Source organism: Anser anser (genome assembly GCF_964211835.1).
Source record: "Anser anser genome assembly, chromosome: 5".
NCBI classification, from domain to species: domain Eukaryota; kingdom Metazoa; phylum Chordata; class Aves; order Anseriformes; family Anatidae; genus Anser; species Anser anser.
This window is the reverse complement of record NC_139725.1, coordinates 48948775-48973295: the sequence shown is the minus strand read 5'-3', so window position 1 is coordinate 48973295 and position 24521 is coordinate 48948775. Positions and strand designations below refer to the sequence as shown.

The 24521-nt window shown below is 42.9% G+C and overlaps 1 protein-coding gene across 15 annotated transcripts in view; it reads left to right on the top strand.

Annotated features, from left to right (window-relative positions):
• FOXN3 (forkhead box N3) overlaps window positions 1-24521 on the top strand; it is a 200225-nt gene that overhangs the window by 114913 nt on the left and 60791 nt on the right. For all 15 annotated transcript variants that reach the window (XM_083836514.1, XM_083836516.1, XM_083836515.1 and 12 more), the window contains one exon: window positions 8316-8380. In XM_083836514.1, the coding sequence (XP_083692640.1) occupies window positions 8316-8380 (65 nt within the window). The remainder of the gene's footprint in view (window positions 1-8315; window positions 8381-24521) is intronic.

Here is a 24521-nt window from a genome sequence, read left to right as displayed (position 1 = left end):
TGTGATGTGTGCATCAGTGTGTTGTACAGCCCAGTGCCTGCAAGTCCCCACTGCAGAGGGGTGTGCAGCACTGCCGAGCCTGTGAGCACATTAAGCTTCCCAGGGAAAAATACCCTCGGCATCTGGGAGAGGTTAAACGTTCCAGGGGAGAGGTTAAACATTCGTTTTGTCCTCTGCTTCTGTAATTCCAGAAGCCAGATTAGTTCTGAATCATCTGAACCACATTCATTCAAGATTAATGAGAAAAACCAAGTATGGAAAATTTTAGCTGGTAAGCGCCTTGGCTTTAAGCAAGTAATAGAGGAGGAGTTCATATTGGCAGCTGCCTGCGGGTCATGCTTGGCTTTGAGTCTTGCTGGTACTGAAATTCATGAAATGAGGAGTCACACCACACTGGATAAATAAAAATTTCAGCAAGTGACATGAAACATTTTGGGGAGGGGGGTGACTTGAAGACTCCGTCTTCCTTTTTGCCATTTATTTCTGTTTTGCTGGAGATCAGATTTGCTCTGTTGTGTGCGCACATGTTTATAACTTCGTGCATGTTCACGGTACATCAGTGTCTTTAACCAGCAACGTGTTCTCCCTAATGGATTTCTAGCAGAGACGTGCATATCGTTTATCTGAAGTCTGACGGGCCATGGTTAGAAATGTCGCGGGAGCGTTGTGCAGAAAGCGTTTGTGAGATCCAGCCAAGTGTACCAGCAGGGCTTCCTGGACTGCTGCAGAAAGAATAAATGGAGAATTCAGCACTAGAGTAGCAGAAGTAAATCGGGTCACCTTGGGCTTTTTAAATTGTTGATGGGTTTCAGTTTGGGAGAAACGGTGGTTTTGGTACAACTTTACAGCACTGTGCCTAGCTGGTGGCTCTGCTGTTCTGTGGTGGTTCATAGTGAACCAGGTGCTCAGCATCAAAGTTCTCCAAAGCTTTGTCTGTTTTCTTAGCGTTAACTATCAGAGTAGACTCTTTGTTTACATCAAGTTGAAAATTAAGGTGTGCCTAGGTATAGGCGATTGTTAGGACTTGCTTTATTTTCTTGAATCTGAGATTAAAGACTTCCTTCTTCCAATTCTACTCAAGTAAAAACAAAATTGAAATGAAGCTCTTCTTCCCCCTGACTTGTTTTGCAACAGAGACTATCATCAGCAAACTGGAGTGCTCCGTTTCTAATTTTGTAGAACAGAAGAGAACCAAACTTCTCCCAGCTGGCCAGGTCAGCGTTTGATGCTGCTATAGTCCAAAAGAGGCCACGGCCCTCTGTGGTCTTCAAGGCTGCTGGCCGGCCCTGGACAGGATCATCTGCTCATCTGGGCAGCAGGGGACTGGCCTGTGGTGCCTGCAGGAGCTGGCACGGATGTGCTTCGTAGCACATGAGCAAGTTCAGACAACTCTGAAGTGTCCCCAGCCTGACTAGCACCAGTTTTTCATCCAGTGATATATAGCCTAGGAGCCAGGTAATAACAGCTGTGGATTAAGGAGAGACAGCGCTACAGTGTGTGAAGTGACCTGCGGTGTTTTTCCTTCCTTCAAAATCAGGAAAAATAACAACCCGTCCTCTAGTAGAAGTGTACTGTGGTGTTCCTTCTCTAACTGCATGTGCTTCTAAACACTTTTTCCTCATCTGATGTGTTGTTACTTAACGATTCTTTATTCCTCCCAGAGATATGTAGACTATGTCGGTAAGAACATATTCCTGTACTTACCACAAAAGAACAAAAATGAAACTGAGGAAGGAAGAAGTGACTTGCCTGCAGTCACAGTGTGATTCACTGGTAGAGGCAGAATGAGAATTTGAGGCCGATAGCCAGCATCTCCTGATTCCCACTGGAGACAAATCTTTTTTAATTAAAAGTAATGTGGGACAGTTGTCTCACCATAAACTTCTAGCTATATATGGACTTTTTCCTATTTCAGTGTTCAGCCTAGAATTATAATGTGCTCACAATAAATGTTAAAACATTTAAAAGCAGATTAGTGGCAAGTTTGCATTTTCTCCATGTGTCATACTTCAAATAGCCATTTCTTTTGAAACAACTCCATAGAAATCAGGATTTGTAAAATTTATTTAAAGGACAATTCCTTCATTGTTGTCCACAAGTATATATTCAGCTCTTGGCAAAGACTGAAATTCTTGCTGAAGGCTACAGCGTCTCACCAGGGGACAAGAAGGCTTCATATATCACTTCAGCAGTGAGAACGGTCTTTAAACACCACAGCAGAGTCATTGATGGGCTCCGAAGGACACATGGCCATGTTTTTCTTGAGAATAGGAATCACCGTTTTTATCCCAAATTCTGGAAATATGAGTGTTGTGTTTGTTTTGTTTTTTTTTTTTTTAGATCCCAATTTCTTTCCCTTTATTTATTTGCATAATTTCTTCTTTTAAGTGAAGACAGTGGCAGGAAAATGGCTTTGGCTATTTGGAGAATACAAAGATCTGGCCAACTTTCCACTTTTTTTTTCCACAATTTTTTTTTTCTGGTGTTCTGTTCATGAATAGCTTTCCTGTGCAACTTTCCTTTTGTCTTTAATAAAAATTCAGATGTAATCCCTCTGGCGGTCATGACATATAGAAAACTCATTTAGAGTGCGCAGGAGATCAGAATGATATTACTTGCCCGAAAATGTGTTAGGCACCCTAGAGAAACCAGCAAAGACTCCATCCAGGAGCTTAAAGTCTCCATCCCCCGTGTCGCAGTAAGTGAGAGATACCGAGAGACAATAAAAGCCTGAACTGCAGAGGAAAGAGGAGCATTACCAGAATATTAGATCAGTCTTCATAAATTAGAAACTAGTATTGTGAATTCATAAATCTTTTTAAGAATAATGTTGTGTCAGTTATGGAAAATCTGAGCAGATAGAGTAATGGTTTTGTATTTTTAAAATCTCTAAAGTAATCAGATTTCATTAAAATCAGGAAATACCTTAACACGTACCTTCCAGATATTTTTTATGTATTGTCATTAGCCAATTTAGTAGAGCTTTTTTTTTTTTTTCTCCTTTGATTTGAGAGGAAGCTTGCTTGACTGTTGCTAGGTGACAGCTAATTGTGATATTAACTGCCAGCAAACTGCTGGCAGGGATTGTGTGTGTGGTTTTTTTTTTCTCCTTGTTAACAAAACGCATGTGCTGGAGGTACAGCAGTATATAAATGCTTCCATGTCGCTCCAAATCTGTAACGCGAGGGACCAATTTCGTTAGTGCGGCTGTGGTACTGTGGGCAGGCGCTCGGCGGTGCGGTCGCCATGTTACTCTAGGCCCGGAGGCCCGGCGATGGCGCTCGGGTCGAGGCCAGAGAGCCGAGCTCGGTCGGTGGTAGAGGGATCTGAGCAGTGTAGGGCTCAGCAGGAGGCTGAGCAGGAGGGCTGACCGCAGGAGGGCTGAGCAGCGCTGGAAGAGCCCTCGGCCAGTGTGTGGTGGCAGCTGCCTCAGGTTAAGGCTGTGTGCGCACTCCAGGCCCCCCGCCACGCTCTGGCTGTTTTCACGTGAGGACCCGAGGTGGCCGGCATAAGGACGTGCTGTTCATCTTCCAGCATCGAAAGATACCGCATTCCCAGCAAATACACTACCAAAGTTTTTTCTCAGTTACCACCCCATCCTAAATTATTTTTCAAGGAACAGTAAAAATTGCAGTCTTCCAGCTTAGCTGGGCATCCATTAGCACCTTCTGGCAGCAGGCTGCGTCCAGCTTACCTCAGGAGCTGCGTGCACTTTTCAGGGGCACCGTTCCCTGCTGCCACTACATGCAGGGTTTCATGGACCGCAGCCAGATGAAAGCACCTATTGCTATTGTTATCTCCACACCTTTGAATGTAAAAATGGTGGTGTTGCTATTGCTTTTCAGAACTTCTGGAGGTGGGTTTCTCTACCCACAAGATGCTCTGCTGGTTGCTCTTTGACAAGTGGTTTGCAGTTTCCAGGTTTGATGTCCTTCTCGACGTATCCTTCAGTTAGTTCACTGTTGGTCGGAGGTGTGGGTGAGGAATTTTACGCTGTGGGATGGGCTGGTGAGGGTGGACCTTCAGCATGGGGCAGTGATGCCTATTGTCCCTTCACCTGGCATCTGCAGCTCCTGGAGTTTGTTGCATCGCTGTCCTGAAAAATGCCAGTGGCCCCGGCACAAGGGCAGCATTCGCCAGGGGTTGGTGCCTTCCCAGCCACTCCTCATATCCCTGGGAACTGCCTGTGCTGGTCTTGGGGCAAAGAGCTGCATTTCTTCCTCCTCCAGCTTTCTGCAAAAGAGGTTCTTCGTTCAGTCATCACTGCTGCCTTTGCCCATCGTGTTGGCCGCTAGTAGGGGCTGGATACAGCACCCCATGGCGCTGCAGCCCATCTGCAGTCCCGCAGCCATTTGCTGCTGCGTGCCTGGTGTGGGTGCCTAGTGTACAGCAGCTCTTGGCTCACAGCTGGCACCACGCATCCTTCATCCCCTTCCCAAGTGTCCTGCCCCACACTCCTGGTGCTGCTGCGAGGGCCAGGCCAGGCCATGCTTTGGCACCAGCTGCCCTCCGGCAGAGGGCAGAACAGCTTCCCACCTCAGGGGCCTGGGAAGCCCCCCTTGTGGGGGATCTGCTGGGCAGGTTGGTTGTTTCCCCCCTTGCCTGCGTCCTCCTGCCTGCCCTCAGCCTCTGGGCACATCGGTAACGCAGTCATTGGCCTCTGTTTACTGCCTTTCCTCTCTGTTTTCATCAGCCCTTAATTGTGGTGTGCCGGCCCACACAATTGAGTTTGTTTTGAATTTTCAGTTGTTTGGGTTTTTTAAATCTATTAATCAGGCCTTTCTGACAAAGAGGCCTGTGAGAGTTTTTGGCATAGTTGCGAAATACTGCAACTGTGAAAGCCCCTGGCTTTTTTTTGTTTGTTTTAGTGCTTGGCTTTAGGAACTGCAGTCTCTTTGCTCCGATGTGAATTCCAGAAGACAAAGGCTTTACATTTCCTTTTTTTAAGTCTCTCGAAGCCTGTGCACATTTTAAAGACCTTGTAAAACACGTGGCATGTGTTTTGGTAGCAGTAATTGAAGGGGGCTTGGGCATGGGCTGGCCTCTGGGGCTGGCCGGCCACCAGGACGCCGCGCTGGCTGTCCCACAGCTCTGGCTTCCAGCACTGCGGTGTCCAAATCCACACATTCCCAGGGAATGTTTTAGATTTCAGCAAAGCAGCATTTTCCTGGGGAAAAGCCTTCCCTCCGAAAGACCCCTGCTTCCCCTCCTGGGTCATGCAGTTTCCCATGCCCAGGGCCCAGCACAGCGAAGTTTCCTGCCGGCCGTGTCGCCAGAAGAAAAGCTGGCTCCAGGGGAAATCCAGTCCCACTTGTCACTTGATGCATGTGCAACAAATTCGATGAGTTTGCAACAAATACTGTTGCACTCTGGATATCCCTTTGGCTAAAGGTGTGCTTGAAATGACCGTGTTTTCTGCAAATCAAACCAGTGGCCCTTGACAGATGGGTAACCGTTGAGGTTTTCGCATCTTCTTATCCAAAAACTGTGCTAGTTAGTGTTCTTTCAATACGATCGTTTGAAATTTCAGCTCTTTACTGGTGATCCACACCCAGAAAAAGTACTCTGTGCTTGTCTGCTGCTGGGAGGTTAAGTCAAACCAGACCTGTGCATGGCAGCGATATATCAGGTCACTAGCGTTCTCGCAGTGAGTGATACAAGAGCTCAAACTAGTTTCCATTTTTCTTCAGTAGTTGTGTGGGGATTTATTGGAAATGAAATTTGACCTTAGTCAGTGTGCTTAGTTCATAAGTTAGGGAGAAACTCTGCTGTTAATAATTCTAATTGCATAAACGTTAATCTTACAACATGTATTGATTACAAATGCTAGTTCATAAAACAGATCTCCTATTTTTGTTTTATAGGAGAACCAGTCACTGTTCTCCAGTCTGTTACAGACTAAACTGAAGAAACGATTCCTTTGAGAAAATGCCTGAGATGGGCCAAATTTTTTTTTTTTTTTTTATGGACGATCTTTAGAAGAATGAACTTTTAAAAATGGTTTCCTAATCTGGAGCTGGGAGAAGCAGCTTTTGAACACTTTAAAGTGAGAGATGATAGTTTAACTCTCTCATTTCTTAACTTGAAACATGTTTTAATAATTAATACCATCTGAAACTTCACAGGCAAAAGTTTGGGAACAGAAAGACAATTTCTCCAATACTGATCAGGCTTAACTAAGCTCCAGCAAAGCCCCGCAAGCACAGAAGTTTGTTGTTTGAAAGGCTTGACCGGTCGCTGTGGTACATTATTTACATGCTTGAATTCTTCAGCTTCCTTCCCTGGGAAGGCACAGTTAATTTTCTCAGTTCTTGTGGGTTTGTGCTGAATCAGATGGAGTTTTTTATGAGAGCCTTGGGCTTTTATTCAAGTTGGAAAATAAGATAAATCACTATTGCTTTGTTTCTTTAGTGGAGACATTTGGTCTATTCAAATATATATAAGTTTTTCCCTCTCTTCCCTTTATAGCCCTCTTTCACCCAGACAGAAGCGTACAGCAGCCCGGCAGTGCCATTTTGCTACAGCTCCATCTCTCAGCTCCACCTTTTTCCTTGGGTTTTTGAGACGCCCGGAGTTGCCACACTGCGGATCCCGATTCCTGTGGCAGCAATGCGGTGCAGTATGAGGGCTGCACCGCGGCTTTCCCCTCGCAGCCTCATGGCTCCTGTCCTACAGGTTGACCTGGACTGTGCCGCGATACAAAGAGGCGAGCCTGTTTGACAGGAGTGTGAATGCCCTCAACAGCCCTTGACCTTCATCTGAGCTGAGGAGCTACACTTGAGGAGCTGGCGCTTGCTATAGGAAATGCAAACAATTGGTTATATTAAGCCGTATGAAGTGAGCGTGTGTATTCAGACAAGTGCATGCCCCAGTGCACTCGAGCACTTATGAATGTAGACGTACTTAACTTCTTTTTGGTCGTTTTGGTCTCTGTGTCTCTCAACTCCCCTTTTTGTTTAGGAGTATTGAAGGCTTTTATTACTTGTGTAATTGCCTTGGATCCTTTTATGGTCTGTATTTTAACACTTTATTTAAATAAGCCACACAGTGAAGTTTTTATATGTTAGCACAAGAGTCTCTGCAGAATAATTGTAAAAGTAGGTGTTCGTTTTTTTCTTTTATATATGGCATTTTATCAAAACTTTGCTCCTGCTGTAAATGTAACAGCATCTGTTTTCCATTTCATTGCATCGTAGCAGCAGTCAACTCAAACAGGACAAAGGTAACTTTGAACAAGAATGGCGTGTGGGGTTTGGTTCACGTCTTGCATCCGAAGAGGAAGATGGGTTACCTACAAAGGCAGAGTTGCCTTACCAAAGGATATTTAGTCTCTTGCTTTTAATTTGTGCTAGAATTTGGATGTACAGCTATTACTGATACAGCTTATTTTTGTGATAGTAATTTCAATAAAATCCTTGCATAGTAGAAGCGCGTATGATTGTCTTAGAGGGCCTATGTTGGAGCCTGTTTCATTAAGGAGCAGCCTGTTGTTAAGAAACAACCACCCATCCTTCTGCCAAACGCGTGGCACGTGGTGGAAGAGAGCGGCCCTTCTGGAGCAGCGGGGCTGCTGCGGGAGAGGTGCTGGCCGTGCATCTCCGCGGGCAGCGCTGTTGGGAGTCAGAGGCGAGCTGGGAGCTCAGGGAAGGACCCGTTGGGTACCCGAGGGTCTGCCATGGGCACAACTGCTGAAAAGGCGAGAGCGGGCAGCCCTGGTCACTAGCCCGTGTGTATAGCAAAACCAAGCTTGGTTCCTTCTGGCGCTCCCAGGACAACTTGTTTGCTGCAGTGGTTCCTGGTGCAGTGGGTGAATCTCTTCACACAGGGCACGCTGGTGGCTGTAGTCGTGTGTAGGTACAGGAGCCGGGTGGTGCTTGGCCAAGGTTTCTTCATGTCAGTACTTTAGCTGGAACGGTGGGTGGTTATGACTGAGTAAAAGCCATGAAGCGCTTGGGTTTTTAGCAGATGGCTTTGAAAAAAGGCATATATTTTGCTGTACCGAGAATTCAGTAAATATTTTTGACGTTGATTTGCGTTTTGTATATTATTATTTATGCCAAATTGCTTTTTTCTCTCTTCCTCTAAATGAGAGTGTGGGTGTGTGCTGTGCTGAGGAGTTGTTCTTCTTGTGAAGAGAATGCATCTTGAATCAAATTAACCTATTTTTAAAGTGAGATTTGAGACTCTTGCTTGAAGGCAAAAATGCCATGAAGTAGCATTAGCTTTAAAAACAAAATAGCATTCATATAAATAGTAATTTACAATTATTTAATGTAAATGAGATTTTCTTTACACTTATTTCTTATTACCTTTAGCACATCAGGTCCACCCATTTGGCCAGGAAGCACCTTTTTCAAGAGAAATGGAGCCCTTCTACAAGGTAGGTGATGGATGCTACATCTCGGAGTAACTGTTCTACTTAACAAATACCTCTTGCAAATTGCACAGCTTTTGTAATATTCACTGGGCAAGAAGTAACCAAGTGTTTTTGTTTCCTTTAATCTGTTTCCTTTATTGCGCATCTGGTGCCTTGAAAATGACGATTTACTGCATAAAGTGAGTGTAGTCTATAAAATTTGCTGCTTCTTTTTTCTTTTCTCAGATTATTAATTTGCTTACAGTAAATTATGACAAAGGTGTGGGTTTTTTTTCCCCTATGTGTGGAATAAAGTGTGCCTAGAACAAAATGTTCCAGTAACACTGCTTTTAGCTGTGCAGATGAAGCAGGGTTGTTCTTTGTGAGATGTCCTTTCTTTTGCTCCCTAATTGTGCTGATACCTAAGTGTACCCAAAGGTAGGTAGCAGAGCTATAACAGGTAAATGGTGTTTAAGGGTGCCTATCTTCACAGAGGAACTTGAGATATTTTCTTTACTTTAGATGGACAATATAAACAGGTTTGCAGTTTTGATATGTGAAGATTTTCAGTCTGTCTTAGCGGACTTTTTGCAATCATCGTTGACTGCTAAATGTATTTATGTTTCTGCTGTTGTGCACATGGAACTGCCGTCATTCTTAAGGGAAGTGTCTTGAGAGCACAGAAAGCTGTTTGCCCAGACTCTATATGTTTGTGTATGGTGCAGAAGTAACTTAAGTCATTTAAGATGATTTTATGGTCTTTGCAATCAGTTGTCCATGAAGTGTCTTAGTTTTGTGTTCATTCACGTGGTACCAAGAGTTCTATGGCTTTCTTTCTGGCAGAAAATGCTGTGTAACATCCTCCAGAACATTTATCCAAATTACCTCGGTTGAAGCCTTACTCACAGCTAGGCCCACAAGTGAATAATTGGCAGTCAGTAGTGCTCACCTACCACCCACCAATGTAACACAACATCTGTAGTTTACCTGAGAATGTTTTTCAACTGATTCCTTGCACATACGAGAGTTTGCATCATTCTGTTATCTAATACCTTTGCTGAGATTTGCTCATACACGTTTTAAATACATTAAAGCATTTAGATTATTTCTTAACAGTCAGAGACAATATAAATTGTAGAGCTTGGCAGCTTTTGAATTTGGTCTCAGTAGGGTAGATCTGCAGTCTTTGCAGTCTGGGAATGTTGTTGTTTTTAACACTGTTGTGAATAGATAGGCTTGATTCATTTTCATTTGTTCAAGAGTTCAGTTTTTAAACGTTTACCTGCACATATAAAGTTTTTGTAGTTTAGTTTATGGAATGTAAAATATTTTGTCAAGTCTGTATGGCGTAAATGTTTTATGTCTTCCTTTCATGCAAGATATCCAGGAACTAAAATCAACTATTTTGTAGTCCTCCCTGCCTTGGCTGTTGCTTAAAACCTTCTGCCAATAAAGAAAAGTGCACTGTTCTCCACTCTCTTCTCCTCTGTCCTCCTTTGGCTTCCAATTTGGGGGGGGGGGGGGGGGGGGGGGGGGGCTAAAAAAATTTTAAAAATGCAAAACATTTCTTCATATTAAAGAAATAGAGAAAAAAAGAGAGATGACTGCCTTTTCAAGCAGCTAACAAAGCCTAACAGACCTTTAACTGAGTTGGCATCCTGTGTTGCTATTACAAGGGGAAAAGCCAGCCAAATTGAACTCTAATATACACGATCCAGCAATGAGGTTTGAAGGATGAGAGTGTGAAGAAAAACTTCTTAAGGTTATCTTCTAACACTTACTGGTTTTGATTTTAAGACAACAAAATAACAAAGCCTTTCTTTCTTCCTTTCTTTCTTTTGTTTTTCCTGACAATGAGCTCTTTCATGCACAGGCTTCAGCAGGTTGCATGGAAATAGTGTATCCACCTCTTTGCTGCTTCTGTCTTTTCCATAAGACCTGTGTGGAGGAATGCTAGCAGCTGCAGGGAGGTTGGAGGTGAGGGGGTGGAGAGGTTTATCAAGTCCTACCTTACATGACCATCTTAAGTGCCTTCTGCCAGTGCCTATATCCAGCTTAATTCAAATGAGGGAATGAAAAATTGACTCAAATATCTGTTGCTGGTTATAACACTGCCATTTAATTGGCAAAAGTGTACGTAACAAAGAGATTTTAAACTGTCTTTACTTGATGAATATTTTGCTATACGTGAAAAGAATGTTCAGTGCGTGTTACAGACAATAATACTGAATGGTTCTGGAATTTTAGTAAATGTAATATTTGTGTGCACTTGTCACACCTCATTTCTTCTGAGTTGTTAAAGATAATGTTCTTTTTTTTTGGTTTGGGGAATGAAGAGGAAAAAATTTTGCAATGTAAGTAGTACTACTTTGAGCCAAGAAAGACTAGCAAGTGCTCCTGGTTTCCATTCATTTTATACCTGAACTGTTTGGCAAAGTGATCTTAACCATTGTAAAGCATTTAACGTACCTCTCCAGAGAAAGAGCAACTGAGAAACCAGTTATCTGTGTACCTCAAAATAGCAGAGGAAGAGAAAGGGAAGTTAAAATTAATTGTAGCTATTCTATGTCCTTAATGTCTTTGACGTGAGTGGGATTAATTCTCTGTTCCTTTCCGTCTTTGCTTGTACTTTGTTGAAGAATTTTGAACTTACCTCCTAAAATATCTATGCTCTATTCCTTTTACGTATTGTTTTATTAGATACAAGATGGCTACCTCAGTTTCTTTTTTGAGGATTGCGGTACTGTGGCTTCTAGCATTAACTTTCTGATTAAAACAAACAAACGATGAATTTAATTTTGAGGCTGAGTAAGTCACTTACACGGGTGCTTTTTAAAATGTTGAGCTCCTTCTGTTAGGTGAGGATTGCACCTTATATCCTTGTGCTCTTCGGTCTTCTAATGAAATCCCATTCAGAATGTGAAATGGGTAGGACCTTCAGCCTTACCAGGTTTGGGTACCTTCTCTCAAAACTAATTTTTATATCCAAGGAGACTGCTGCGTTCTAGCCTTCAGGATTCCCAGGACAAAAATACAGTGTTCTGCTCTTACTGCTTTACCTTTGCTACGTAGGTGTCTGTAACTCATTATTGTACATATTGTATTGTTTGTTTCAAAATCATTGCTTAATACACCTTCTGTATTGAGAGCCTTTGTTCCCACTGTGTTTGTTTTTTTCTTTCTTTCTGTTTTCAGCTCTCTTCTCACATGCATTTTCATTTAATAAAATGCATGACGGGAAAAAGTCTTTAAGGTGGACATAATACAAAACTCTTCAGGACCTTGTGCTGGGTGAGATAGGTGGGGACACATTCACATTAACTTCAAAGCTTTGAAACTAATGCATCATGTTCAAATAAAATCTGTGTTGTTTCTTCTGCACTGCTCTTGAGTATTAAGCTTATGATATTGTCTTGAGGATGCAGTTGCTCACAAATCAGTTGCAATAACAAAAGGTTTTTTTGCGATATATCTATCATTCTCCTTGAATAAATTAAAAATACATCTTCCAATTAACTTTTAGCAGCAGTCATATATAAATTTCAGCTGCCACGTACCACCTGTAAGATGTAACTGGACTGTGGAGGTGTTTTGTTTTGTTTCTTAAAGATAAAACTTTCTTTTTGAGAAAAACAAAAAAACACTTCTTTGTTTTTTTATTTGCCCTCACACTTCAATAAAACTAAATGCAACATATTACTATGTCTTCTTGTATCGAATTTATTCAGTCTTGAGTTTCAAGGAAGTGTACATAGATGGTGCTTGTGGGTATAATTACAGCTGGCAAGATAACAGAACGCTGTACTGTGAAAGCAGAGATTTGCGTATGCTGTTCCTGCTCCAGTGGGGACTGAAATAGGAGTATAGGAGATGCGGAAGCTGCCCCAGAAGATGCAGGAGCCCCATGACTGACAGGACAGCGCTGACATAACACAGTGTCTTCCCTGTGTTTTAAGGCAAGTGCATGTCTGCCAGGCATAATGGGGTTCTTGGGTAAGCTTTCCGAGCTTGTTGTCAAAGCCCAGCAGAAGAAGACCCTTGCGATAGCATGGTGAGTGATTCTTTGTCATCCAGGGAAGGAAAATGAGCCTGGGTCATCTGGCTGCTATTGCAGTTGTAGCTAAAGATGGAGATGATCCTCCTCAGTGTGACTGGATAGTCCACCTGGGATTACTGCTTCCAGCAGTTCCTGGTCAGCCAGAGGTACAGCCGTGATCTCTGCCGTACAGCCTCCTTTCTTCTGTGGGCAAGCTCCTCTGCTTGCTTCGCTGATGATCAGTGCAGTTTAAATCTGCTGCCTGCAGATGTTAAAGGTATGAACTGTTACCCCAGAGATGTGAAAAATGTTTCTTGCAGACCTGGACTTGCATTTGTGCTGCAGTCAGTGAACTGACTTTAGACTGCCCAGCTTTCCTTTAAAGTCGTGATTCCCTTTTAATGAAAGGGGAAAAAAAGATTGGCAAAAATCCCCTCCCATTTGCAGAGGATGGGAGAGGAGGAGTGAGGAGTCTTGCACGGCCTCTGGTCCCAGTTGGCTGGGGAAGCCCTAGAAAGGAGGGATTGTCTTTCCTGGAGCTCACACGTTGCTTTGTTTGCTCTGTACCATCAGCCCTGGGGAACAGGCATCCTCATTCTCAAGAACAGAGCAAGAGATACGATGCTCACATGGGGATGGCTCAGCCTCTTCTCTGAGAAGGCGTTTTGTAAGACCCTTCCATCTCTCACTGATGCTTCTGACCACGTGGGCATAATCTGCCGTGGTCCAGCTGCCCCTGCTGTAGCTGGAGGTGGCAGGCACCGCCTGTGATGAGCTCTTGCAGGAAAGAGCTGGATGACTCTGTCTTCACAGGGTCAGCTATCAATCGCCAAGACTGGTAGGAGACAGTGACTGGATTTTGTTGCAGAGTGGATATGATGAATCTGGGCACTACTGCTGCAGGCAAGATACCAGCCCATGATGCCGTCAGTCCGAGATGGTGGATTTCACATTTCAGTGTACTGCCATCTGGTAGCTGACCATAACATGAGATTTTCAGGAGATGGCCAAAGCCTGCAGCTCACTTTATTCTTGGATAAGAATTGGAATTTATTTGAGAGAGCAAAAAGAACTGTATCCCTTATTTAGAAAGTTTATTTTGTGCAATAAGTGTACAAACCAGGCCTGAGAAGTCCTGTGTTAAAGATGGGAGCCAGCTCATTTATGAACAGGCACACATCCACACAGAGATGTTTTCCTTTAATAAGCATGAGAATCCTTGACATGAGCAAACAGTCCACTTAATCCATTGTCCGTTGAGTGATTGATTGTAAGAAATGAGAGAGCAGATTTGGGACTTCACGTTTCCAAGTATTGGCTATTAATAGAAGCACTTGCGGAGGTGGAAATAAGCCAGCAGGGAGGAGGGAGAAGGGGTGCAACTGTTACTGGTTTCCCTTATAAAGGCTAAATTAGAATTGTCCACGCTTATAAATCAAGATGTTCAGCCTGCTTTTTGTGTTAGTAGTGACACCGAAGTACAAATACAGCAGAAGTAGGGACCAGTTTCTCTGGAGATGTACTGCCAACACGCTCTGCTTGGTCTTTCCTCTGGAGTGGTGTGGGGGGAATTGTTCTCTGTGCCTTCAGGATGGGAGCTGGCAACAGGCTCACAGAGGAGGTGCCAGTGTGCATGCGTGTGCCCACGTTCTCCCTCTGATACTGTGAAAAACTGGGATGCGTGGGTCAGCATCCACCAGCAAATACCAGAGGGCCACTGCAGGCACAGTGGGCTTCTTGTAGAGGTGGAAATTCATTTCATCTGCTCCTTCCACTGCATAGGCAGTCAGTAAGAGAAGTCAGTAAGTCTAATGTACATGTAGTTTTCAGAATTGTATGTCTTTACATCTCATAAGAAAACCAGTTCTGAGAGAATCACTCTGTTTTCTTCTACTACCTAGATGTGCAAAGAAAACAAAAAACAAGGCAAGGTAGCATTTATATTACAAATATTTTAATGTCGTATAATGCTTGAATGTAATGATGACCAGAAGAAGAGAGGCACACAGGAGTATAAAAGGGATGCAAGATAGTCCAGCCTTAGAATAGGTTGATTTAGGTGCTCTGATCTATAATACAACCTTGGGCAAGACCCTAATGCCCTAATCTAACTGAACAGTCATTTCCTAACACATATTTGGGAGTCTCATGTTCCCCAAGAATGACGACTCTTTTTTGCTTTGGGGTTATAATTCCTTGGTTTTCTGCTCTGAAACGTGAATGATGATAATAGTGCTTCTCACTGCCCAGAGCTGTCAGTCTACAAAATACTGTCTCTGTATCATATTTTGATGCTCCACTAATGGGATAACCTTAAACAGAGAGGAATCTAATTGTAAAAAGCAATGGGGCTGTTTGTTAGCTCTTACTAACAAAAAGTGTATTTTAGTGTTGTTTTTTTCTCTTGAAGTTTCAGTCAGGCTACTTACTTTTAAAGGTACATCTGGAAATTGATTTTTAACTCCATAAATAACTGTTTTGTAAAGATCTGGCGGTTTTGAGTGTCCAGCTGAGTTCACCAGCTTACTGCCTTCATCAGAAGAGCACCAAATGTTTTGACTTCACCTTGTTGTCTTCACAAATTTTGCTTCTCCGAGGACCTGTCCCACCCTTCTTGAAAATGTACTAACAGCCATGCTCTGCATTTGCTGATGACTTGACTTCAGTCAACCCATTGAATTAAAAGCAAAGCTGCTATCTTGTTATGATAAATCACTTTTCATTCATATTGCATTATTATTTAAATTGGCTCCCCCCCACACATGAAGGGTACCTGACAGTCTCTTCAGGAGTTTCCTTTCAGGAAGATGATTCACGTGCTGCCTCTGTGGAGACAGAATATTTGAATAATTTATTTATTATTAGCATTCAGTGTGTTTGCAGTGGTATTACTGAAGAAGTAAAATGAAGTCGGAGGGGTTGTACAACGTGTCCCTGAGGGAGTAATTTGAACAGCAGAGCTCGCCTTTGTTTGGTAAAGTGGGTAGAGCCCTAGCTGGGCTGCCAGAGTCCTGAGGGTGCTGGTGGGGGCTCGTGTTTGTGAGAGGGTTTTGAAACACTGTGTGCTTTCAATAAAAGATACCAGCCATAGACAGAATTTTGAAGAGATTCTGACAGAAATGGTCACTTTGGCATGATGTTTTTAGCTCTGTGCTCTGTGTGGCACGGTTGTATACAGGGTGCTATGCGTTGGCTGTACAGTATGGATCTTTTATCTACACTACGGATGTAGTCTTTTTATTCCTATTTTTCTAGTTCAGTATGTAAGATGGTAGCAAAAGCTGTAATTTATTAAGTGCCTGAAGCGTGGTCATGTTAACATTGATGTTAGAGCCACTGGGAGGGAAGTGTGACCGCTGGCTGCTTGTACTCCCAGTGACCAAGATGCCCGAGCTACCTTTGGCTCCTGGCGTTGAGGAGGAGGAAGGCTGAAGTGCAGCAGGCAGGTCGCGTTCGTGTTAGCTCAAGTTGCGGAGCATACCGAGATAAGTTTAATTCCCGCCCTGTTTAAACTCGGTGACTTTAGACCCGCATAGACATTCGTGCTATCTTTGCAGATAAGTCTTGTAACCGTCCCTCAGAGTGACTTCCGTGGAAGCTAAAGCTCCTGGGCGCCTCAGGACAGAGCGTACCGCTGCTGTTTGCTTTCCTTGGCAAACAGAGGGTGTGGGTGCCTGCTGTGAGGCAAACCTTGGGCACTGGAGAGGGCCTGCCTGCCCCTGCCCGCCTGCAGCATGCCCAGTGGTGGTGAGAAGGCGCTTTGCAGTGCACGCTGAGGGGAGAGGTAACGCCGCTGCGAGTCCCCACAGTGCTGGCCCGACAGCCCCATGTAGGAAGGGACAGGGGGAGGCTGCCCAAAGCCTGGAGGAGGCGAGGAGCGGCTGGTCCTTGCCCCGCTCAGTGCTGAGGTCACCCACAGGTAGCTCTGCCCCAGGGATACCCCGAAATGGCTTAATGTGTTCTTGGCAAGCTCCTGCGCAGTGCCTTTCTCTTGTGCCAGCACTGCCATACACCCAGGGCTCGTCCAGTGTTTCCCGTTCCCTGACAAGAGCTGCTGTCTGTCGAGAGCACAGGGGTTGTGTGCCCATGCCCAGCATCTCCATGGGCCTGGTGGGGCTTCTGAGGGGCTGTCGGGTGGCTGGACACGAGCCCTGTAGGCACAGCGAGACGTCTGGCAGCAGTGCGTGTCCATCTTGTGGCCCCTGGGCCCAGTCCCCCTCTGGCTGGGCTGGGCTTGGAGCAGGAAAGCTCGGCGGCCTACACCAGGGACATAACATCCCACCAGTTTTACGGCAGTACTCTGACAGGTCCTGGTTAGAAACTGGCAGTAAGATGGGAGCAGTAACGTGGAAAACAGTGGAGTATGCAAAGATTTCTTTTCCGTAACTGTAAAATTACCGTGATTGTTGCCATCAGGATCTCTGGGCTGATGAGCTGCAGCATATGCTCCATGCTGAGAGCCTGCGACTGTTTGGCGTTCCTAAAATCTGAAGGTGGTTCATATCAGAAGTAATCTTGGCTTTCATAATTGTAGATTCTGTTAAAAAGTACAGCCACGAGAGATGCGTACGTCTGTGCCTTACGTGGAGGTTACTAAATCAGAACAATTTTGCAGTTGTTTTGCTCTGAGCAGTTGTGGTGGTGTATAGATTGCCACGAACAAGGAAAGCTGTTGTCACGTTGGGCTGATCCTCGAGGACGTGTCAGGCTTGTTGAAACGGAACTGCGTTGGGAGAATTAAAGCAGAAGCTCTGAGAATTTTCAAGAAGCTCTCTCGCTTTGACTCTGCTTGTGTGATGGGCAGCAACACATTTTTGGATCCCTGGGCAGACCAAAGCTTCCAAACTAGCAAACAGAGGAAAATTATGGGAAAAACAGCAATGGTGATGAAGTCTGAGAGATGTTCATGTCTTGCGTTTTTTGTATGCTGTGTTAGCGGTGTCTGTGGTTAACATTGGCAATAATTGTTCCTCTCTAACACACAAAGAATTTCTCCCTGCTGGTCAGAGCAGATCTCTGTGTTGCTGGTTAAAGACTGGTAAGTTTTTGGTTCCATAAAAGGCATTTCTTAAACATCTACAAGAAATGGCAAATTAATGGAAAGGGCATATTACTAAGTGAGCCTAACGTTGTTTGAATACTTGAGAAAACTAGAGGGTATCTTAAATTGGAAGGGAGGTTAGCAGTACGCACATTTCATGCTGAGTGTTATTTAAGCTAAATGTTGAAAAAAAAATTTGGTTTCAGACATTGGAATAAAACGGAACCACTAGGAATTCTTCAGCTGTACACTTGAGAGTATGCAGAGCTCTGGGATAGCTGAAGTTCGTTCTTACGGCTATGAACACATCGCTTTATTTTGCTGCAATTTATAACAGACTTCAAACCGAATTAGGACTTTAAGAAGGAAAGAAGAATTTTTTTCCTTTATCAGTAGAAGTACAGTGTGTTCACAACTCCCTAGAAACAAAACTGGGACTCTTTTTGGGGTGAGTAGGCATTCATGCTGTCCATGTCCATCTACTTGAAGTTGCACCTGCCAGGTAGAAGACTGTGAACATGAGCCTTCTGTAGATACAGCACTTCTTCCCATTCCCCTCCCTTTTAAAGGAAAGATAAGTAGCATTTGGATCCTGGACGGGAACTTTTTTGAACAATCCTCTCAGATCAGAAGAATGAGATAAACTCACATTTTCTTACAAAAGTGATCTTTGGCAGAAGTCCTTAAGACTTTTAAGCTGGTGAAAGAATTGATCTGGTCTTGTTAATGCATTTAATACTGACCACAAATTAGCAAAGAAAACTATGAGTTTATATTTGAACTATTTTGGGACAGCTTCCATCAGTTTGGAAGTACCATTATAAGATCCTTGGCTTCATCTCACGTGCTTTTTTCTCTCAGGTTTTCCTTCTCTTTAAATGTCAAAGTCTCACAGTAGTTGCAATTGCATAAAATAAACGAAGTACGTTCACTTTCTCTCTGACAATATTTATTTCTTTGTCTGGCCCATCATACTGCTCTCTAGTGCACAAAAAGGATAAGGTGAAATAAAATAAAAATTTCTCACAGAATAACGGGAAACTCCAGTCCTGAATTTTACATACAGGCACAGTTTGAATGTAGATGCTAAGAACACTTGCTGCATGTCTTTTATTTTCATTATATATACAGTACGTCCTTGCACTGCAGCTTTTTAACAGAGGTTCTTTATTTCATGTGAATGAATGCATTGTTTTTCTTTATAATAGGAGATGTTGCTTTGTGAAACACGTGTTGAGTTTCATCATTCAGTTTATGGTACTAACATATAAGTTGTTCCTCCTGAAATAAGAACAATAAAATGTTTCTCCTGGGATGAAAAGATAAAATAGCTAAGGCCAGACAGCCTGATAACTATGTGCACAAATACATGTGTGTCTGTATATTTAAACAATTACCTTTAAATATAAATGTATATTATCAAATATATTGAACATGTACAAGTAAATACGCATTTACATAGAGAACTACCCCTTTTTGTGCTGTAGATTTGGTCATCTGCCCTGTCCTCATAAATTGTGAAACCCAATCACAGGGGAAAAATTACCTTTGTAATCTAATGTTGTTCCGGGAAACCCAGCTATTTCCACTCTTGATAGGCCGTGGTTTCTGTGTCAGCCAGATGCTAGACTTGAGGTATGAATATGGCAAAATCGTACATTTCACAATTTTTTGTGACAAATACTGCCCTTCCCACCACTGTATATCATGGTTCTCCTTTTTTCCCTATTTTTTTCTCTATACGTATTTTCTTCTTTATAGTACCTCATGTTTCTGACAGTTATCCCTTTTGGTCCTTTGGAGCAGGTCTTCTGATTGTTCCCTTAGTAGTTTTCCCCTGTTTGTTTTAACCTCTTCAAGCAGTTCCAGTTTTGATCACTGCATCTGACATTGCTAATGCTCAACGCAGTTTGGGGTTAAAAAAAACTTAGGTGTAGGATCAAGTTGTTTGGGTTTTGTTTCATTTTATTTGTTTACTTGCTTTTGTTATTCTTACCCTACCATCAGTTTGTGTTGTTTTTTCCCCCCTAATTCCTCTCAGTGTCATTATGTCAATAACAACTTACTCTGTTACCAAACCAGGGTATATTTCCCTATGTGTCTAAGGGAGAAGACTGCATGATCCTTAGCCAGGTGAAAGTATACTTCTGGATCTGTCTGTTGAGGTTTTGCTACAGTGGCTAGTGAGAGATGAGGTATTTTTTGTTTCTAATAGTATCACAACCTGTCTTGGTCACACTGATGGACCAGAAGCATTACTAGGTCTGCATTTTCAAACTCTTTGTAGTAGAATCAAATTAGTTGCTTAAAGTTGGAAAATAGCAAATGCTGTCCAAGATGCATGATCATTTAAGAATGTGAGTACATTTCTTTTGTTTGTTTTGTTTTGGTTTTGTTTGTTTGTTTTAGTTTGGCATCCAGTCAGGTCTCTGAGGTGATCTATTTGTTCTAGCTTTTTGGCTTTTTGATATAGTTCTCACTGTGTCAGTAACTTTGCTGCTTTTATTAGGTTACAGTATCTTGCTGTTTCTGCTGTTACTTGCACAGGAAGCCTACCTAGTAGCTGTAAGAAAACGAGGCCTGAAGGATGTGACCTGACGTCTGAGGAAGGGTTTAATGTGGCCAGGTCTGGTGAACAACAGTGATGTTTGTTCTTAATGCTTTGACCAGAATTAATCCCTGCAAAGGCAACCTGAGTACAAGCGAGTGCTCAGAGTGCAGTTTCGTACCAGAATACAAGAGAAGCAGCTTGGTACTGTCTGCTCAAATTAATACTTTAGACACCCAGCAGACCCTTGACTTCCCAGTACCATCTGAACAGCTTAATGCTTGAAGGCAGAAATGACAAGGGGCAGAACTTGGTGGCTACAAAATCTAGCGAACAGGCAGTACTCCAAGGTCATGACTCCGTGGCTTTTCTGTTCAGTCACCACGGACTAGCAGAGCTCCAGTTACGGCTAAAGAACAGGGTCCAAAGTTGCTAGCAGATTCTGAAACGAATCTTCTGAAATTGTGTTGCCAGGATCAACAGCTACTCTCTTATCGGAGTTGCAAGTGCAAATAGGTCGGTGGCATGGTAATTTATGTTGTAACATTTGATGATTTGCCAGCTGTCTGTAGAGATGCCCCTTCTGCCTGTGTGCAGATACTTTCATGAACTCCAGCACACATTAAACTCTTCCAGGTAGCCCTTAGTTTCTACTCTTGGGAGGACAGCGAGCAAAAATTATACAACAAACATGGCGGAGTTTTTGACTGATATTTTACTTTCTCCATGATTAACTGCGACAAGAGATCTTAAGTATTTATTGTGCAAGAGGTGGAAAATGAAATGTAAGGGGCCCGAATGAAATGTGCTAGTATACAAGGCCGTTAAGCAGCTCTTTAGCAATCCACAGATGGAGTATAATGGCTTAAGATGATGATAGTGAACTACCAGCCTAACTACAGGCTTCTCTCACTTTTTATTTGAGTTTATTTGAACAAATGGAGATGTTGTGGCAGTACTTAGAGCACTTCAAAAATAATCTTTTCCACAGAAGATTGGTTTAAAATAATAATAAGAGAAAAAAATGTACCTTAGAGCAGATCTGTTATGTGAAAACAAATCCTAAAGTATACAGTTCCTCTAGATGTATTATTCAGCTGGTTAACCTGTTTTATAAGCTGAAATTCTTTTCCAGATAATATCCTAGGGGAGAGCACTCTGTAAGCCTGACAGGAGGAGGTGCAGCTTTACAGACTTGAGACAATACGCAAGAATCGTAAAGCTGCTTCTCGGAGCAGTCTGCAACCTGCAATTTGGGGCACACCTGGGTGCTGCGGAGGCTGGCCAAGGACCCAAGAGGAAAGAGGAGCTGTGAGCTTCAGTAGTTTGTTCTGCTTCTGTGACTTCTTTAAACACTCTGATTTGAAAATGGCTAGCTGTGGGTTTGTGTTAAATGCTAACTCACATGAGCAACCATATCTGTAAATGTTTAATAACCCCTCCACCTCTCTTTTCACAGACTGTAGGTTATTCAAGTTATATCAAAAATAATTTGATGAAAACCGAGTTTTTATTTTCAAAGTACCCGCATTGTGTGAATCGCTGTGTGGCAGCTCTAATTAGCATCACGAGTCTCCGCTTGTATGCCTGTGCCAGTTAAAATAATACCCTGTACTGCTCTGTGGGGCTGCCTGTCGTGGTAGTGTGCAGCACGCAATGCTCTTTGGGCATTGTCTTAGTACAGGTGTCTTTTTCAACACCTCAGCTTCCTTGGAGTCTTCATGTAGATGTTCCCTCAGTATTTATTAACTAAAAATCGGGAAGCGAAATGTGGTTGGATTTACACAGGAAACCAACAAGCCGACACCTGCGGAACTTCTTCCCTGTAGGCGCTTGGTCCTCCCAAAGCAAAAAAGCCCCTGCAGTAAGTCGCTCCAGGTATGCAAACTGTTTGCAAAATAATGATGTAGAGTTTCCCATGTCCTCTCGCTGGTTCCAAAGCAGAGGCTGCCCTGGGCAGGAGCCTGGCAGCTTCAGCTGGGAGCTGCGGTCAGCCTTGCTTGGGGACAGTGGTTGTGCCCAGTGCTAGGAGGCCCCTGCGAAGAGCAGAGCGAGGTGGCCTCGTCAAAAGGAAACAGCCTCCCCGCTTCAGGCAATTTGAAAAACATTTGGACACGTGAAAGGAGAAACCTAGTTGGGGTCAATTATGGTTGGTATTAAACACATCTTTAGAAATGCCCCATTGCATCCGACTCACCTGGCTGAGAACGTGAATGTACATTTTCTTCTGCTTGGGTTCTGCGAGGTGGAAGGGAACAGTTTTACATGGAGTACTAAGTTTGCAAAATGACTCACAATTTAGCTGATTCTAATGAACTCAGGACAAATGCTGAGGTTGGGGAAGATTTTGACATGCTGTTCTTATTACACCAACACAAAGAGTCAACCCGGCTTTCGCTGGCCTGCTGTGTAGTGGTGGTTTCACAAGTCGTATTTCTTCTGCACTTGCTGAACCACGTCAGACTGCTTTTCTGCCACAATATATTCTCCTTACAAAGCTGACTGTCAGTTACATTAATTAGCTATTGGTAGTGATGTGTCTACTATAAGCAGAGGACAGTTTTTTTATAAAAAAACAACTTACGTCTTTATGTCTCTCCATATAATTTTAATTCATCTCTCCTGTTTACTTTAGGATGCAGTTCCTCTTATTTTGTAATCACTTTATATGTAGATATGTGTGTTTGCATTGTTCTCCTCCTCTATTCTGTGAATTAATTGTGGAAACAGATTTGGTGAGTTACTGTAAATCTAGCTAAATTTAGCATTTCCTAGCTCTTCCTAGCTTTTAAGTGCTTCGCCTTTTCATAGTGGGATTTGTGTTTGGTTTTGTGTTTTTTTTTTTTCTTATTATTTATTTGTTTGTTTTGGGTGGGGAGAGGGGATTCAGCCACCTTTGTGACTTTTGTTTAAGTTAGTTATTTGTGTATATAAGCAAATCTAGACTGTTGGTTATGCCATATTTTTGCATGCTGCATGCCAGTTCTGCATGGGATGGAATTAGTTTGCTTATTTTATTATCAGGGGTGTTCAAAAAATAAAAAAAAGAAACTTTTGCGCAGCCATTGTAAAAGTTTGAATTTTCTCAGTTAGGGACTAAGGCTTCCAATTAACACAAATTTATTCTTTTACTTAGTTGTTTAGTCAGGAGTTTATTCCCCTTGCCTCTGCCCATTATGCACGCTGGCTTCATAATTTATTATTTCATTTGATGAAATTGAAATTCTGGGTAAATTTCTGCTGTCAGTGAAAACTTGCATTTTTTAGGAATTCACAACCTGCTCACTGTAATAGAAATACGTTATATGATAACTAAGTTTATAACTAAGCCCATACTTCTGGTGTGCATGGTACTTTGCAGAAAACCAAAAGGCCAAAAAGAAAATCAAAAGATCTACGATAGGCAACATCTAACATGACATGTTCATGTATACATGCAGCATGTCTAGCCTTCAAAAACTACCAAATATTTTCTATGAAACTATGGAATTACTTGGATTTTGCTAATAACTTGGCAGTTACCACATACAACACTTCTCATCTTCAAAGTACTTTGAAGCATTATCTAGTTAATTTGCCCAGCATCCTTTTTAGCAGGTTTGGGTGAACCAGCACCACAAACTTAAATGGACAGTTTGAGCCCATCAGGTTTGGCAAGAGCCTCAGGATCCCTGATCCCACTGTGATTCCTTGGTTCTTTTTTAGAATCCATCTCATAAGAGATTCCCAACATAGTCAAGAAACATGCTGAAGAATGGTTACATATCTTCCTCTTTGTTTTGGACAATGAGGTTTGGAGACCTGAATTAAAAATTGCATGGTAAGAAAACTGCCATAGGCTTTTGTTGTCTGTGGTGGACATTTACACACTGAGGTTGCTTCACAAGAGGCTAGACAGAGGAGGTGGTTAAGGGGATACAGAGGCATTCAGCACTTGGCCACCATCCCAAACAAGGAGTGGGGAAAGGAACTGGGGAAAAGACTGGCCGGGTGAGGTGGTTATAAATCCCATTAGTACTTCCATGGCCAGACAGCATCTTTCTATCTCTGATTATCTTCGTGACTCTTCACTGCAGGTATGGCTGCTGTGCAAGATTTGGGCCTGCTCTCATGTAACAACCCCCCCTGACCCTGTCCATTTTGGGTTCCACAACTCATGCACATGAACGCCGAAATTCAGCCAGGAGACTGAAGATTTACTGGGTATCTTTGCATTCCTTACTGCTGGCTGGAGCTGCACATATGCATGTAGCTCACTTCATCTGCACAGCTATTGGAGCAGTCACATAAGTCAGTCAGTAATTTCCTGCAGTATTTTTTTCTATTTAAAGTACTGGAATCACAGAGCACTCAAATTAAGCAGTTCATGCACTTTGGAATTGAAGAGAGTGCCTTGGAGAAACTCTCAAACTGCAGCTGAATTAATGCTAACTGGGGCCTGAGGATTGCTAGCAAATACGAGCAGATGAGGGGCTGATAAACCTGGCAGAGTTTCAGAAAGCAAGGGTGGGGTGGCTGGGGAGCATTATCTTATCTAAAT